Source organism: Taeniopygia guttata, chromosome 21 (assembly GCF_048771995.1).
Source record: "Taeniopygia guttata chromosome 21, bTaeGut7.mat, whole genome shotgun sequence".
Lineage (NCBI taxonomy): Eukaryota > Metazoa > Chordata > Aves > Passeriformes > Estrildidae > Taeniopygia > Taeniopygia guttata.
In genome coordinates this window covers 732,403-749,278 of record NC_133046.1, presented here as the reverse complement: position 1 = coordinate 749,278, position 16,876 = coordinate 732,403, and the positions used below count along the sequence as shown (strand labels likewise).

The window sequence follows — 16,876 nt, the reverse complement described above, 5'->3', positions numbered from 1 at the left end:
TGTCACAAACCAGCCTGGCTGGCACAGGGCTTCTCCCTCTGTGCAGGCTGCTGTCCCAGCCGGGCTCACAGCAGCTCGGAGGGCACTGCAATGCCTCGGGAAGGTCAGTCCTGCAGACTTCCTCTGCTCTTTATTAGACTTTAAGCTTCTCCTGAGGGGATGTTCTCAGGAAGGAAAGAAAAATGTGCCCAGAAGGTACATCAGGCACGGGGCGAGGCAGGGCTGGAGCACCACGAACTTCACTGATCTGTGAGCAATAAAACAGCTTTGTTAGTGCAGTCAGGGTGAAGTGGCACTGCCACATCCTCACAGATAGAACACAGAATGCTTTGGCTTGCTGGGACCTTAAAGCTCAACCATCCCAGCCCTGACACGGGCAGGGACCCTTCCACTATCCCAGAACACTCAGAAAAGTTTGTGTTCCTGCTGGCACACTGGTGTGAGGTGTCACAGCACAACTTTTCCACACTCAGAAAAGTTTGTGTTCCTGCTGGCACACTGGTGTGAGGTGTCACAGCACAACTTTTCCACACTCAGAAAAGTTTGTGTTCCTGCTGGCACACTGGTGTGAGGTGTCACAGCCATCATGTTAGTGCTCCTTCTCCCCTCCAGGAAGTGTGATGGTTATTCACTTCAAAATCAGAGTGAGTATTTATTGTGCTTGTAATTAACCTTTTCCCGGAACACACACATCCATTCCAGCCTTCCTCCTTCCAGGTTTACTCGGTATTCCGACACCCCCTCAGTCTCCTCGGGACTACCCAGCCCCAGACCCCAAATTCGTGACCCCCATGGACCCTCTCCAGTACTCCTTGCCTTTCTTGCACTGCAGAGCGCAGAACTGGCCGCAATGGTGAGGAAAGGCTGAGGGAACTGGGATTGTTCAGCCTGGAGAGAAGCCTTATCGTGGCCTTACAGCGCCTGAGGGGAGCTTAGCGAGAGATGTGGAGGCACTGCCTACAGGGGCGGGTAGTGGCAGGACAAGGGGAACGGCTTCAAACTGACAGAGGGCAGCTTTGGATTGGAGATTGGGGAGAAATTCCCTGTGAGGGTGGTGAGGCGCTGGCACAGGGTGCCCATGGCGCTCTGGATGGAGGATAACTCTGAAAGAGTCCAAGGCCAGGGTGGACGGGGCTCGCAGCAAGCTGGGGCAGTGTGAGATGTGGCTGCCCACGGCAGGGTTGCGGGCCCGGCTGTGGCCGGTGCCGGTGCCGGTGCCGGTGTCCAGCCTCGCCGTCCGTCCCTCACGGCTCCCCCCGCGCCGCTCCGCGTGGTCCCGCCCGCTCCCCCCGCCCGCATGCGCCGCGCCGGCCCCGCCCCCTCGCGCGGGGATTTTCCACGAGGCCGCGGCCCGGCCGCACGTAGCGCACGCACGCGAGCCCGCCGCTGGCGCGAGGCGGCCGCAGCCAATCGGGGCGCGGCGGCGCACGGCGCTGGCCAATGGGTGCGGCCGGGGGGCGGGCCCTGCGCGCGAGGCCGGCTATAGGCGAGCGGGCGCGGGGCTGGTGGGTCTCAGTCGGAGCCGGGGCGGCGACAGCGGCGGGGCTGCGGAGCGGGGCTGCCAGCACAGCGGTGAGTGCGGCGGCTCGCTCCGCGGGCCCTGAGGCCGCGCTTCCCTTCTCCGGAAAGGGAATCCGCTCCCCTGTGAGCGGCCGCGGAGCCCCGGCCGGGCCGAGGCTCGGTGGTCCCCGGGGGTGCAGGCCGCTGTGTGGTTCTGCAGCGCCGGCGGGGCAGGGAGGGCCTGCGGCGGCCTGAGCCCCGGCGCTGGGCGGGGGTGGGGATTAAAAACGGGGGGATACGGCGGGTCAGGGCGGGGGCAGAATCAGGGGGATGTGGTGGGTCAAGGCATCCTCAAAGGCAGCGTTTAACCTCTTTCTTTTAATCATTAACAGTCGCTCTCGGATTGCGTGTGGTGATTTGGACCTTCCCCTCTTTAGTAGATGTCCTTCAGCTTCCCATCTCAAATATTTAACGTTTGCTAGCATCGGTGCCCGAGGTCTCTGAGCGGGTATTTCAGTGCTGGTTACCCCAGGGCAGCGTTGGTGGGGAGCAGCAGCTGGATGTGCAGTGGATAAAGAGCTGCCTGTTAACATCTTGCCTCGTGCAGGTCTGCCGGAGAGGACCCCGGGCTTTCTCCTGCTCCGTTACTTGCCTGCTGAGTCACAGGGTAGGGCCGTGCCTCTCTGAGCCGGCAGGAAGTACTGAAGTTTGTCATCCAAGCCCACAGGCTGAGCCAACGCACTTTCGGGCCTCCATCTTACTAAACGCAGAGAGAGAAAGTGGTTGAACGTGTCTGTGATTTGCTCCTTGCCAGGCATCCTTCAGAACCCGTTGGATCATGTTGTAGAGGTGGATTAATGCCCTGTGGAGTGCAGAGGAGCAGGGTTGGAATGTGCACATTTGTCCAGTTTCAAGGACTGCTTTGGCAGGGGAATTAATACGTTGGGATCTGATAGAGTGCACTCAAAGGTCTCAGCTTTTTTCAGAGCACTGGTGGTATGAGAGTTACGGTCATAAGGACCTTTAAGTGTCAAGAGAGGCTTCCACTGATAAATGTGGCATGCCTGTAATAAGACACTCACTAGGGCAGTTATTTCTATGGCTAAACTTTAGTGTTGCTTTTTAAATCTCCATTCAGATGCTTGCAGTGCTCAGCCTTAACCCTGTATTGATTTTAGAGAAGTGTGGCTGCAAGATAGCTCACAAGGACAGGTTTTGGTGGTAGGGTTGCCTATAAAAAAAGTCTTTGGAAATAATTTTCAATTGGAGTAATCTCTAGTTGAGAGTACTGCATTCCTTGTGCAGGGTCAGATGAGGAATAAGTGGTGATTTCTTAGACTTCAGCTGGTAGTGAAGAAGGTCCTCAGAGCTGGCAGGGGTTGTAGGTGCTCCTGGCCAGGCCAGGCAAGCTGGAGTGTGTGGCTTCCCCTGAAGGGAGACAGTGACCTTGTCAGCAGATTATGCTGCAGGAAAAGGTTTAAGGCAGCGTGCTCGTTAAATACCACCGGGGTGTTGCGTGTTTGGCACAGGACAAAGGTCTGAGCAGACAGTGCTGCTGTCCTCGCTGCCTTCAGTCAGCATTTCTGTGGTTAACCCTGGGCACACACGGGCTGACCCTTGTGTTCTGGATGAGTTGATTGATTTGATTAGGGCAGAATACATCGTGGTGAGCTAAACAGCATCAGTTTTACCCTATAGCTCAAAGGGAGAATTGTTTCGTGAACACAGGAGTGGAGAGTTTGCAAAAGGAGCATCAAGGATTCCTGGGGTAATGCATGAAATGCCTCTTTCTGCAGAGAAGGGAGGGACTTGTCAGGGATGGAGTAATGTCCGACCTGGCAGACATTCCCAGTGGAAGTTCTTGCAGTGTGTGCTCCTGAAGTGCCTCCTTCATGAAGGTCAACAAACAGCTGTAGCACTGCACTGAGAGGTCCTGGAAACTGGCTGTGCTTTCAAAGAATGAGCCACCTCAAATTCTGTAGCAAAGCCAAGGTTCTAAAAATGAAAGTAAGGTTTAGCAGGTGATAAACTCTGAAAGCCTTTTTGGATAAGTGGGCATTCTTCCTGTTAGCCATTGCTCAGTGCATCTGCAGAGAGCTAAGTGTGGGTGGGACTGATAAGCAGAGACTTGCAGGGATTTATTTCTAGCTTGTGTGTTCACTGATTGAAGCTAGGTAGTGGCAGCATGAAGGTCAGCTTGAAGAAGCTGTCTTGTTTCATATTTTAGTCGGATCATGTGTCAGTGTGGGGGTCTGACTGAAATCTTAGACAACACGCAGGGGCAGGACAGCTGGAAGGGACAGGGAAAGCCAAAAGGGGGGAAGCAAAGGTTGCCTGTGCTTTTGACCTGGGGAGGACAGAGTTTGCTGTGGGGGAGGAACAAGAGTGTGCAGCTACCCCCTCACAGATTGTGAACCAGCAGCAGCATTTCTAAGGTCATGTTTTTTTAACTTTGCAGTAACTGTGGAAGGATTCATGACCATTTCTGTAAACAGGGTTGCCACCCACACTGGCTTGCCAAGAAACCAGCTTCCAGATAGTTGTGCTTCTGAGGCTGAGCTTTCTTCTGTGCAGATGGGCTGGGTTTGGTGCCAGTCGATGGCTTACAGGCATGTGTATGACTTGATTTTTAAAATGTGGCTGGGCTTACATAAGAATTCCCTGACTGCAGTTTTCTGAAGTGGATAAATGCAAGAAGGGAAAAAGGAAGTATCCAAAAGATTAGGGGGATTTTTTTTTTTTTTCCTTTTAAGATAAAAAGTGAAGAGGAAAAACTATTCCTGTAAATGCTCAACAGGGTGTAACTATTAATGCAAGTTTTTAATGAGCTGTGGCTGCTTCTCTTTGGTCATTGGTTCCATTTGGGTCTGAGCAGCTGCTGTGCATACTAAGAGCACTCTGCATGCTGAGAGCTATTGCACTCTGGTCTCTTGTCAAAAAGAACTCTTAACAGATAGCAGAGTTGCTGTTTTGGGAGCTCTTTGCTGCTCTGACGTGGTGAGGTGATGTTCCTTTAGATTTGTCCTCTGCTCCTGCAGCTGTGTCTGGGGTCTGATGACACTGCAGTTCAGGTCATTTGGAAACATCAAGTGATTGTCCCTTGCACATAAGGAAGTGATTTTTTTTTTTTTTTTTTTTTTTTAATAATAAAAGTCATGGGACACTGGAAGAGTTTGCCCAGGGAAGCTGTGGATGCCCTGTCCCTGAGAATGTTCCAGGCCAGGCTGGATGAGGCTCATCCAGCAGCCTGGTCTGGTGGAAAGTGTCACTGCTCGTGGCAGGGTGTGGGATGGGCTGAGCTTTGTGGTCCCTTCCAACCCAAACCATTCAATGACTAATTCTAAGCTCCTTTTTTCAGGTACTAAAGATGTCTATCACCAAGATCCATGCCCGTGAAATCTTTGACTCCCGTGGCAACCCCACTGTTGAGGTAGACCTCTACACCAACAAAGGTGAGTCCTCAGCTGCAGCTGTTCATCCCTGGCTTAGAGCTGGTAGAACTCCAGGCAGGCAGAAGCATAGAACCTGTCCTGTTCTAGCAGTGGAAGTGTGCTGGCTTCTTCCTCCACACATAAAACCTGTTGGAACTTGCTGTGAGTCTTGCAGAAAAAGCCTCTGCCTCATTCTGTTGGATGAGTTTGCTGAGCTCGAGTTCCTGGTGTGGACAGTGCAGGGTTTTTTGGAGGGTGCTGTTTCTTACAGCCTAAACTGTGGGAGAGCTGTTCCAAACCTGCCCTCCTTCCCTTGCCCCAGCATAAACTGGAATAGCACCTGGAAGCTCTGTTCTGGAGCAGCTGCTAATGGCCCTGGTTGTCAGTGCTCCCCACTGTATGAGTACACTTGCTGTTTAATTCTTAATTTATCTGCAGTGGCTTTCTGTGATGACGGAGTTTTCTGCTGCACAGTTGAATTTTTGGTAATGGTTTCTCCTCTGCCTAAGTACTCAGGCATGACTAAAGAACTTGTCTAATTGGGCTTTCACATGTAACATCTTATATTTTTAATTACTGTAGGACTTTCCCTTGGTTTGTTAGTTGTTCATCCCACATCTGATGGGATCTGACAAAAGCATTGTGCAACCTCATACCAATGTGATTTGGTGGAATGAGCAAACACAATGGCTGTAATACACTGACTAAAGAGCTGATCTTTCTGCCTCAAAAGATTAATGCAGTCATTTAATGAGACTGCCCCCACTAAGCTCTTTGATTTAGTGGGATAAGGGAAAGACTGGAGGTTGAAGTTGGCATCTTGAACCCCAGAGCAGGCTCCAGTGTGCAGATTTGCTCCAAGTTCAGCAGCCTTGGCTGAAGGAATGGGCTGGCTGGGTGGCTCTGCTGTTGTCTGAAGAGCTCAGGACTCCTGTTAGCAAAATAGGTCTCCTAATTGTCCCTTTTCTGCCATATCCTAGAAGAATTTAAGAGCTTGCCTTGCCTGAGCTCAAAGGCAGATGCAGTGAATTCAGCTATCCTTTTTGGAAGGGGAATGGATGCCTTCCTTAACTCTTGAAATGCACAGTGGAGGAGGAGTCAGGTTGCTGTTGATCAGCGTGAGGGAGATGCTGATAAATTGGTGATGCTGTAAATGAGCAGAAAGCCCTTGTGGGATCAGTGTGTATGTGAGCAGAGGTGTGGTTTGGAGACCCTCTTGCAGCTGCAGGGCTGGAAGTGTGTGGCAGGCTGGGAGGGGGCATGTTTAGTGGTTTGAGTGTGCCAAGGTGTTTTTTCCTGTTGTGAACAGGTCTGTTCAGAGCTGCCGTTCCCAGCGGTGCCTCAACTGGAATCTATGAGGCCCTGGAGCTCCGTGACAATGACAAGACACGCTACATGGGCAAAGGTAAAGCTGGTCCTGTCGCTGCTGGGCTCCTGTCCTGCTGTCTGTGCTGGCAGCTGGGCAGAGGGGACAGGCAGGGAGTGACAGCAGCGTGGGCTGTGAGCTGGCCACAGGCAGAGCAGAGGTGGCTGGGTTGCTTTCCTGGCCGTGACCTGGAGGGTGGCTGCCTCCAGCAGTGCAGCTGCCTCCAGCAGTGCAGCTGCCTCCAGCAGTGCAGCTGCCTCCAGCAGTACAGCTGCCTCGTGCTGCAGGGCAGGGCAGCTGCACAGGTGGGTGTGTGGAGCTGGGCACGCCCAGCCAGGTGACAATGTCTCTGGTACAATGTGTCCAGGTGTACTTTGTTACCCTGCTCCTCTTGCACTGTGTGGAAGCGTGGCAGAGTGCTTTGCCAATGCTGTAAGGGCATCTAAACTGCCAGCTCCAAAAGCCTCAGTCATCCTGCAGTTAGTCACAAGGTCTTTTCATAGCCCGAATTTTCCCAGAGCCCTTAAATCTGTCAGCTCTGAGACTGCAGACTCCTTAGATCCCAGCATGTTAAATCCTGAACCTGGGGGTTCGTGCCAGCTCTGTCCACTGGGAATGTGCAGCTCTGCACTGCTAGTCCTGGCAGGTGCCTCTGTTTCAGACCCCACAGTGGCTTCAGCCCTCTGGCTTTTTGTCTGCCATTGCAGGTAGCCAGGATACTTAAGTTTGTGTTAGTGGTGTAATATTTTACTTGTCTGGAGGCTGGCTGTGCATTCTGAAAAGAACTAAACCCAGCAGTCACCAGGCTGGCTTGGGAACAAGTATGGGTGAGAAGGAATAGCTGCAAACAAGATGTCATTACCTAATAAACATCCCAGTAGTACTTTTGTAATTATTCTGAGAGCTTGGACAGTCAGGGCTCCTTCTTAACTTGCTGCTCTAAAAGCACTGGTGATGCCTCTGAAGTGTGAGCAATCATCTTGACTTCTGGCTGGAAGAGAGAATTATTTTTGAACTTTCCTGCCAGGCAGGTGAAAAGAAGCTGAAATATTTTTTGCCTATTAAGAAAGAGCAATTAAAGTGGATAACTAAATTGAACTTGGAGAGCCTTGTCTTAGGAGATTCATGGCTGTTAATACTTCAACAGAGAATAAATGCCTGGATGACTGAATGTCCCAAAAAACCTGAGGCTCTTATGCTTTTACCCAGGGCACTTTTTCTTGCAAAGAGTAAATGTGTATTTACCCCACTGTGCTAAATGTGTGTGCTCAGACCTGTTAAGTCTGATCCTATGGACAGTTCTTAATGACATTTAATTACACTGTAGTTAACAGGCTGTGGCTGAAGGGCTTTGTCAGCTGGGAAATAACACGAGTTATGAAAAAATAATCATCAAATGGAAGAGTTGCAGATAGCTGTTAGGCCTTTTGTAATAGAGGTCTGCAGACTTGGACCACTTGGAAAAGCAATTAATATTGTTTAGGATGCAGTCACATAGCGTTCATCATTCTGAAGCTTAGGTTTTTGGAAGTCTTCAAGCACTGCACAGTAAATAAAGTGATGCTATAGCAGTGTTACAAAATAGTGAACCTGTAACAGGTAGTGAAGTGCCTGAGCTGTTGCATGAGTAACTTCTGGGGAAACCTTTTCCCTCCCCTTACTCCTGGATTCTCTGAGTTGGCAGGAGAGCCCATCCTAAAACCTTCCCTAAAAGCTGTGGTTCAGGCCCTTGAGGTTTGGGATGGCAGAGGTGGAGAGCCCACACAGAGCTTTGCACAGCTTCCTCTGCTCTTTGAGCCCTTTGTCTCTAGTGCTCAGTGCCAGCCTGGTGCCTCTCTGTGTCCTCTGCTGCATTCCTGTGGGTTGGCTGCGAGTTGTCACCTGCGCCTTGACTCCGTTTTGCTTCTGTCAGGTGTCTCCAGAGCTGTTAAATATGTTAACGAGTTCCTGGCCACGGCACTGTGCACACAGGTAATGGATGTGCAGCCCTGGCACTCGGATGAATCTCTCCAGTGCATGGCCTGGCAGACTAACCTGGCATTCCTGGACCAGTCCTAGCCAATGCATCCTTCATGCGCCTCCCAGTCCAGCCAGGGCCTGTGTTCACACCTGGCCATAGGCTCAGCTTGGGCTGGGGCTGGGCTAGCATGAGGTGGTTTTCCTGGATGTTCCCGAGTTCCCCTACTAATCCCTGCATAACCTGTGTGTTGACCAGTGTCTGATTTGCTTGTTCTTTCCAGGTGTCTCAAAAGCTGTTGAGCACGTCAATAAAACGATTGCACCTGCACTGATTAGCAAGGTAGGAGCAATCTGTCTTCTCTTAACATCTCCTACAGCCCCGCAGTGTCCAAACCACCCTCTGGTGGGGTGTCCCCTGGGGGGTGTCAGCCTGTGTGTTGGAGTGCATGTGAACAAACTGACCACAGCATTGGTTTTTTACTTAATTTACTTAATGAGTGCACATCTAACACGTAATGAAGCCTTCTCCAGCAGCCTGGTGTTGTAGTGTGCAGAAACTCTTCATCCCCTGGGAGCTGCAGTGGTGCAGCTAGGATACAAGCTGATTTGTGCTTCAAAGAGTGGCTGAATGATGAGGAGGGGCTAGGTTTTATCCAAACAGAGTAACTTGAAGAGAGTGTGAGAGGATCTAGAAAAGTCTGCTTGAATGAGATTCCTTTGTGCTTTGTGGGCACCAAGCCTGGCTGCAAAGGCTGGTGCAGACCTAAGTGATAGTGGGTGAAGTGATGGCACACCCAGCTCAGCTGTCAGCCCTGGGCTGCTGCTGTGGAATAGTGACAGGAATTGGTCTGCTCAGCTCTTGGTGGCTGCCCTTGAGCAAGTGTGGTGCCTGCCAGGGGTGTCAGTGCCATGGTGGGTGGGTGAGGGTGTGTGGGCCTGTGCTTGGTGTCAAACATTTTGTTTGCTTCCCTCTGCAGAATGTGAACGTGGTGGAACAAGAAAAGATTGACAAGCTGATGCTGGAAATGGATGGGACAGAGAACAAATGTGAGTGGGCTTTGTGTTGCACTGAGGGATGAAAAGATAAAGATGAGCCAATAGAATTCTATTTACCAGAACCAATAGCCAGTGTATGGCCATGTGCTGTGCACTGCCATAATTCAAAGCTTGGGAGTCTCTTTTTATAAAGACACTTCTCTAATCAATTTCTTCCCATTTCAGCCAAGTTTGGTGCTAATGCCATCCTGGGTGTGTCTCTGGCTGTGTGCAAAGCTGGTGCTGCTGAGAAGGGTGTTCCCCTGTACCGACACATCGCTGACCTTGCTGGAAATCCAGAGGTCATTCTCCCAGTTCCTGTAAGTGCCTGGGTGGGGCAGGCTGGGCCCTGGTTTGACTTTAGCCTGGTGCTCTTGGGTCAGGCTCTGGGGTACAAGGAGTGTGATGTAAGGGCTGTACCACGTTCCCCTGACATGTTCCAACCTGGCTTTTCCTGGTTCCTCCAAGGCTTTCAACGTGATCAACGGGGGCTCCCACGCTGGCAACAAGCTGGCCATGCAGGAGTTCATGATCCTGCCCGTGGGGGCAGAGAGCTTCAGGGACGCCATGCGTGTCGGGGCAGAGGTCTACCACAACCTCAAGAACGTCATCAAGGAAAAGTATGGCAAAGATGCCACCAACGTGGGGGATGAGGGTGGCTTTGCCCCCAACATCCTGGAAAACAAAGAAGGTGAGAATGAGCCAAGTGTGGGAGGCATGGAACTGATAGCTGGAGAATGAACTGATGACAAGCAGGATCAATGGGATCAAAGGTGTAGAACTTCCTGCTTTGTCTTTACTCTGTTTCTTACCCTGGCAGACATCCCAAGATGCTCTACTGATGTGGTCAGGTATTCCCTTGGACATCAGTTTATGCAGTTGGACAGGATGGTTTTTACTTCAGTGCCTCATTACTCTCATTCCTCATTACTCTCATTCCTGTAGCAGCTTAAAGGGAACCTTGTGCCCTTCTAGTTGAAAAGTGATGTGGGAACTTCTGTGCACTGCAGGTGTTCCAGAAGTCAACAGTCAGAGATCAGTGGAGTTGTTTTTCTGCAAAGAGGGAAACAGGTTGTGCTCTGCCTGGCTGTGTGTGGGAGGGCACGAAGGCTTGCCTGGGAAGCTGAGGCACTTGCTGCTTCCATGGCCAAACAGTTCTGTTCAGGAACCTGTGGGAGAGGCAATTTGCCCGTGGGAAGCAATATCTGTTCCTACAAAAACTGTACCAGAGGAGCTTTCTCTGCCTCTCCAGAAAAGGAGCTGCTCACAAGGCAGTAGAACAGGAGCTCGGCTCAGTTGCTTTTTACTTTACAGCTGTTGGTTATTGTAGAGGGGACTGGTGACCTGCACTGCTTTTTTTGACTGTACTGAGATAACACCAGCAGTTGTGTCATTTCTGAGTCCCAGTGTCACATGCAGCTTTGCTGGGTCTGTACCCTTGCAGGCATCAGTGAAGATGACCTTGAATGACAATCACATTCCAAGGAATTTTTGTTGCTGGCAGCAGCTGTTTTTGCAGTTTGTGCTGCATTAGCATCTTACAAAACACAACCAAACCCACACAAAAAGAACCCAAACAAAAAGCCAAGCCAACAACAAAAGAAAACACTTGATCTGAGCTTCCTGCTGCAAACAGAGCCCAGCTGATCTCAGCTGCTCCCCTGCAACTCGGGGTCGATAGTAGCACAGTGGGCAGTATCCAGAGGTCTCTGCTGAGTGGTTCTGTCCCCTCTTGTGCAGGTAAATGTGCAGGTGGAGAACAGGTAGATGCCAGCAGGGGTCTCCTCCTGGAGGCAGGCTCTGTCTCCCTGCTGTTGGGGTTTGGATGCTCACCACTTCCATGATCAACACCTGCTCTGGAGCTAAAAGGGATTAGAGTGCAGCCCCTGCTTCTGCCCACATGCATAAAGTTGAAAGAGGATGTGGTATCATCTAGTATTAAGCTTTCTGGGCTGACATGTAGTCCTGCCTGAAGAGATTAGGAATCCCATAATGGTGTCTCAAGGGTATTACAAGCTAAAAGCAGTATTAAAGTAATATCTTGTTCCAGTCAGTTGAGAAGTGGGAGAATTTAAGAACCTTTTCCTTTGGGCTTTCTGGAGGGGTGAGGGAGATTGTTTGCCAAGTGAGCACGCTGCTGTTGGGCAGTGAGGGGCTCTGGGGCAGGGTGCCTGCAGGTCCCAGCAGCAGCTGTGTGTGTTGCAGCTCTGGAGCTGCTGAAGACGGCCATCGCCAAGGCTGGCTACACTGACAAGGTGGTCATCGGCATGGACGTGGCTGCCTCCGAGTTCTACCGGGATGGCAAGTACGACCTGGACTTCAAATCCCCCGATGATCCCAGCAGATACATCTCTCCTGACCAGCTGGCTGACCTGTACAAGGGCTTTGTCAAGAACTACCCTGGTAAGTTGCTCGTCAGTGAGAAACGCAGTAGTAGTGGTGAGTCAGGGTTGACTGCTGAAGGAGGGAGCTGGTGTGCAGCCCCTGTTATAGGAGAGATGGAGAGCTCCTGCTTTACTCAGCCCCTCGGGCTCTCAAAGTTCTGGGAAGTGGGTAGCACTTGTCTGCAGCACTTTGGTACCACTCATCCAAACCAGACCTTTGTGCTGGCGTTGTCCTAAAGCTTCTGTGTCCCTCCACAGTGGTGTCCATTGAAGACCCCTTTGACCAGGATGACTGGGGTGCCTGGAAGAAGTTCACTGGCAGCGTCAACATCCAGGTGGTTGGTGATGATCTGACTGTGACCAACCCGAAGAGAATTGCCAAGGCTGTGGAGGAGAAGGCCTGCAACTGCCTCCTCCTCAAGGTCAACCAGATTGGCTCGGTGACAGAGTCCCTGCAGGCGTAAGTTCTGCCCTCTGGGCCGGGCCAGGGTGGGGCTGGTTTTAACTGGGGGGGAGATGGACGTACAGAGCAGAGTCCTGTGCTGCTCCTTGGCAGTGTCACTGCAGCAAAGGACGTGGTGTGAGCTGCTTTTGATCTCTTGCAGCTGCAAGCTGGCCCAGTCCAATGGCTGGGGTGTGATGGTGAGCCACCGCTCTGGAGAGACAGAGGACACCTTCATTGCTGACCTGGTAGTGGGTCTCTGCACTGGCCAGGTTGGTACCTGCAGCTGCTGCAGTTTGGCTGTTTGCTTCCTGGGATAATTTGGGGGTGAAGCCAAAGCCATGGTACACTGCACTGCCTCCAGGGGTGCAGATTTGCTGTGTCTGTTTGCTGGGAGCTGATTTGTTAATGGAGTGTGACAGGGGAACACTTTATCTTTTGCAAACTCACCTTTAATCAGCAATGTCAAAGGTCTTGGCTCCAGTGGCTGTACTGGGGTTTCCTGGTCCTGCAGCTGATAGCAAATGCACAACCTCTGCTCCCAGGACCTGTTGTGTTTGCATGTGTAGATAGTGAGCCTGATGCCCAAGCAGAGCTTGTGATGGTGCTCATTATTCTGAGCAGGTTTTGTGTTGGCACTTGGAGTTCTTCACTAACTTTGTGATTTCCCGCAGATCAAAACCGGTGCCCCGTGCCGATCCGAGCGTCTGGCCAAGTACAACCAGCTGCTGAGGTGAGCCTGGGGCTGGGAAGGGGCATTCATTTGTTCTGCTGCTGCTCTGGGGCACGGCTTGGCCTCTGCCCCTCAGAAACACCTGCAGGGCAGCACGAGCCAGAGGTGCTTGTGGCTGCAGGTGGCTGTGCTGAGGAGGAGCCGGGTGGGCGAGGTCCAGAACAGATCCCACCGAGCATCCTGTGATGCTGGGCTGAGGCACTGCCCTCTCTTGGCAGGCATCTCAAATGTTTGGGTGGTGTCAGGTGTGTGGCACTGCCCTGCTCTGCTGGGCAGGGCCTTGGTGGGAGCTGCCTTGGCAGTGTAGGACCTCCAGGAGCAGGTGGGTGTCCGTGCAGCGTGGGTCAGGTGTTTCAGGGCCAGGTGGGCCAGGTGTTCAGTGTGAGGCCTGTGCTAGTGAGGGGTTCTCTGCTGGCTGCTGACACCCAGTGCTCTCTGTCCTTCATCAGAATTGAGGAGGAGCTCGGCAGCAAGGCTCGCTTTGCTGGGAGGAACTTCAGGAACCCTCGTGTCAACTAAGTGTGGAAGAGTCCCCTCTGTTCTGGTTCAGCACTAGATATTTTGACTTAGATCACAATTATCTGTACTAGAAAGATAAGGGCAGCTGAAGGAAAAGACCAGTCTGCAGGTCCTCTTATCCTCTAGATGATCCCTTCACCCAGTGTTTTCACCAGCTCTGGTCTGTTAATTGTAATGCTCTGCTGCTTCTGTAGAACAGTCCCTGGGGGTGTTCTGTGTGTTTAACACCCTCAGGGGTCATGACATTGTGATTCTGGGCATAAACACTTTAGTTCCCTTCTCTGCCTGTCTCATCTTCAACGTTTGGAGCCGTGTGATTTGCAGTGCAGCAAGAGGTACCTGCAGACAGAGACAGTAGTGTTTTTACATGTGGTAAATAAAAGCATCAAACAACCCAATGATGTGTGTGGCTTGGAAGTATTTGGAGGAGTCCGGGAGCAAGGATTCCCACCTTTGCATTGTGGAGTCATGGAATGGTTTCTGTTGGAAGGGACCTTAAGGCTCATCAGAGTTTTTGGGGTGTCTGTCCCCAGTGTGGTTCTGTTGCTGTGTGGGTACTGCCACAGGGAGCTGAGTTGTGACCTCACTCTATTCCCAGACAGGAAAAAAACAAATTACGACACAAGTGAGCGAGAGGATGTCTAAGCCAGTTCTTGCTGCCTTTTTCCGCAGCGGCAGATTAGTAAAATCATTAATGTCATTAATTTCCGATCTGCTAATGACTCCTCCGGAGCCGCTGCCCTGCGGCCGGGCTGTGCCCAGCACCGCCCCCCGGTGGGCGCGGCGGGTACTGCAGGGCATGGCACGGACCGGACCGGGTCTGTGCCCGAGCGCTCTGAACCCTCCTGGTGATCCGGGATTTCGGTGCTGCAGGGCACGGACCGGACCGGGCCTGTGCCCCAACGCCCTAAACCCTCCCGGTGATCCGGGATTTCACAGCTGCAGGGCACATCTCACCACCCACTGCAAAGAATATTCGCAGTTCTGCTGTGGCAATAACAAGGAAACAACCTTCCCTGGGCACCTGGCAGCTGTGTTTCCTTAGGAGGTTTATCTCATTTGTCAGGCTGCTCTTAAGAAGAGCTTTGCTATAAATACCAAATTTACCAGCCCTAGCTCAGCACCGGGCCAGCCCCTCTCTCCCACATTTGTCCTTTGCCCAGGCCTTGCTTGCTCTGAGTTGGTTGCACTCCGTGGCAGATTTGAAGCCCACTGCACTTTTCACACTTAGCTGATCTCTGAATTAGACCTGTTAAATGAATAAACCAGCTAATTACACACAAATCCTATCAAGGGATTTTTCTTCTCTCAAAGAGGCAGCTTCTAATATCTGCAGGATGGTTTAGGAAGCTTTTTAGCAGAGCTGTGTTCAGGAGCACAAATAGGGCTGTTCCTCACCTGGCACTTAGTAAGTGAAGTCCAAATGCTCAGCCCCCTTACCTGGGCCTCTATTTCCACCTGGCAATTTTCTCTTAATAAGCTTCAGGAAGCAAAAGGAGCTGGAAAATCAGGTCCGTGGTTGCCACAAATTGCCCAAAGCCCAAAGGGCAGTGAGGCTGTGCTGAAATGAGTGGCAGGAGCAGGGCCTGGCACTGGCCCCATGGCTGTGGGGAAAGCCAGGCTGGAATCCTGCTCTGCTCAGAGGCAGAGCTCAGTCCCAGCTCTGACAAAAGCCCCTTTACGTGGGCTGTGTGCTGGTTAACACTGCAAAAGGAGCCTGGCATGAATTCATTATCGTTCACACCTTGTCAGAGCAAGGGGGAGAGAACAGTTACAGGTCAATTACCAGGTGTGCTCTGCCTTAAAATAACCGGGAAATGGCAGGGCTGGAGCGTTGCTTGGGCTGCGGAACCCGAAGCTGGAGTCAGCTGCCATTGAACCGCTGTTCCTCCCTGCGCTGGGAATCAATCCTGCCGTGTCAGATGCTGTGCTCACCTGTCCCATCAAACCCCTCACAGAAAGCTTTCAAGTTTCATCTCCGAGAGTATTTGGGCCAGATCAGCAAGGTGCTTCCAGCTGCAGCGGATTCAGGCTCTCCCTAATGAGGCTGCAGCGTTGAAAGGAGTCACTTGCAAAGGAAGAAAAAAGCCCCGAGTGGGTAAGTGCTGGAACGCGGGGCTGGGGTTTGGAGATAAGAATTTTAAGCGTGTTAGAGAAAAGTGAATGATTGTAACGCTGTGTGTGTTTGGAGTGAGGGGAATAAGTGAATAGGGAACAAGGTTTGATTGCTGAAAATCAAGACCTAAACCTGCAGTGCTGGAGAGGGGGGGAGCTGTGTCTGCTCCTTAATCAGGGCTCAGCTCCTGCTGCACAGCTCCTCACCTTTCCCTGCTGTCCCCACGGAGTTGGACTCGAAAGGCTGTGCTTTATAACAGAGAGGAAATGTGGCACAGCCAGTGGCTTTATTACTGCAATAATTTGCAGGGATGGCACTCCTTGGAGCAGAGGAGGCATCAGCTTAGCAAACACGAGCTGGGAGGCTGCTCTGAGAATAGCAGCCAGGCTTAAAAGCAGAGCTGTGGTGACTGATGGGCAGAGGGGAGAGGCAGGAGGTGCTCTGGGAGCTGTTCAGGAGCAGGATTTATAATGGGGTGATGCAAAGGAGTGCAGTGGGAAAGCTCTCCCATCACCCCTGGCTGTTTGTAGGTGTGTAGGCCTGGCTTTTCTGCCTCTTAGCCCAGCCTGCTCTGAGCACTGACTTCCTCGTGTTGGTTTCGAGGTCTGGCACAGGCCCTGTCCCAAAGAGTTTGCTCTGGACAGGAAGGAACGTTGCCATCCCTCAGTGATCTTGAGAAACCAGATGATCAACATTTGGCTTTCCTGCCAGACACGAGTCCCTGGTGGGAGTGAGGACATCTCTCCTGACCTTCCCTCAGCAGCTGAGGCTGGGGCTGAGCTCTGCCAGGACACCAAGGGTGGCTGTGCCACTGGGACAGGGCTCAGAGCCAGCCCTGCCCGCCCCCAGCAGCTCTGGGGCTGTGGCAGCACTGCAAGAGCTGTGCCAGGCACCAGCTCAGGCCCAGCACTCCTGTGGAAAGCTTTCAGTGCTGCTCATGTGTGTGGCAGACAGAGCTGTGGGTGGGTGCGAGAACGCAGAGCCCGGCTCCTCTGAGCCAGGGGAATGTGACCTCTCCCTCAGCCTCACCAGGCTGGAGCTGGAGCTGGAGCTGACCCACCTGGGGAGCCCAGCAATGGTCCTTTCTGCAGGGAGAGGGACCCAGAGGGAGCCAGGTGCCGTCAGATTTGGTGCACTGTGCGTGCACTTTGTGCTCCGTGGATAGACACTCAGAGACTGGAAGTGCAGGGTGTGGAGAGGGGGAAAAAGGAGAAGAAATGAAGCCAAACCAGCTGCAGACCTCAGTTCTGCTAGGAAAGCCTGGAGGTTAAAAAAAAAAGAAGAAGGAAAAAAACCAACCAAAAAACAAGGAAGAGAACTGAGGAATGGAGAAAAAAAGGGGTTGAATAAAGAACTCAGATGATAAAAATGAGAGATACAAAATAAACTAT

At 52.0% G+C, this 16,876-nt stretch overlaps 1 protein-coding gene across 2 annotated transcripts; it reads left to right on the top strand.

Annotated features, from left to right (window-relative positions):
- Positions 1–1,417: 1,417 nt before the first annotated feature.
- On the top strand, positions 1,418–13,767 carry ENO1 (enolase 1). 2 transcript variants are annotated; one of them, XM_002188853.6, is made up of 12 exons: positions 1,418–1,572; positions 4,859–4,952; positions 6,241–6,336; positions 8,538–8,596; positions 9,234–9,303; positions 9,478–9,611; positions 9,760–9,982; positions 11,497–11,694; positions 11,934–12,135; positions 12,281–12,389; positions 12,792–12,850; positions 13,300–13,767. In XM_002188853.6, the coding sequence occupies exons 1-12, from the start codon at positions 1,441–1,443 to the stop codon at positions 13,367–13,369; spliced, it is 1,446 nt and encodes a 481-aa protein (XP_002188889.5). In that variant the 5' UTR covers positions 1,418–1,440; the 3' UTR covers positions 13,370–13,767. The 2 variants fall into 2 exon arrangements, with proteins under 2 accessions (XP_002188889.5, XP_030144993.4); XM_030289133.4 differs by lacking the exon at positions 1,418–1,572 and adding an exon at positions 3,964–4,109.
- Positions 13,768–16,876: the final 3,109 nt, after the last annotated feature.

Excerpts from the sequence above, each read along its gene's own strand:
- ENO1 (XM_002188853.6), top strand. The coding sequence starts at position 1,441 with ATGGGTGCGGCCGGGGGGCGGGCCCTGCGCGCGAGGCCGGCTATAGGC. Across the intron at positions 12,390-12,791 it reads TGGGTCTCTGCACTGGCCAG|ATCAAAACCGGTGCCCCGTG; the intron begins GTTGGTACCTGC and ends GATTTCCCGCAG. Across the intron at positions 12,851-13,299 it reads AAGTACAACCAGCTGCTGAG|AATTGAGGAGGAGCTCGGCA; the intron begins GTGAGCCTGGGG and ends GTCCTTCATCAG.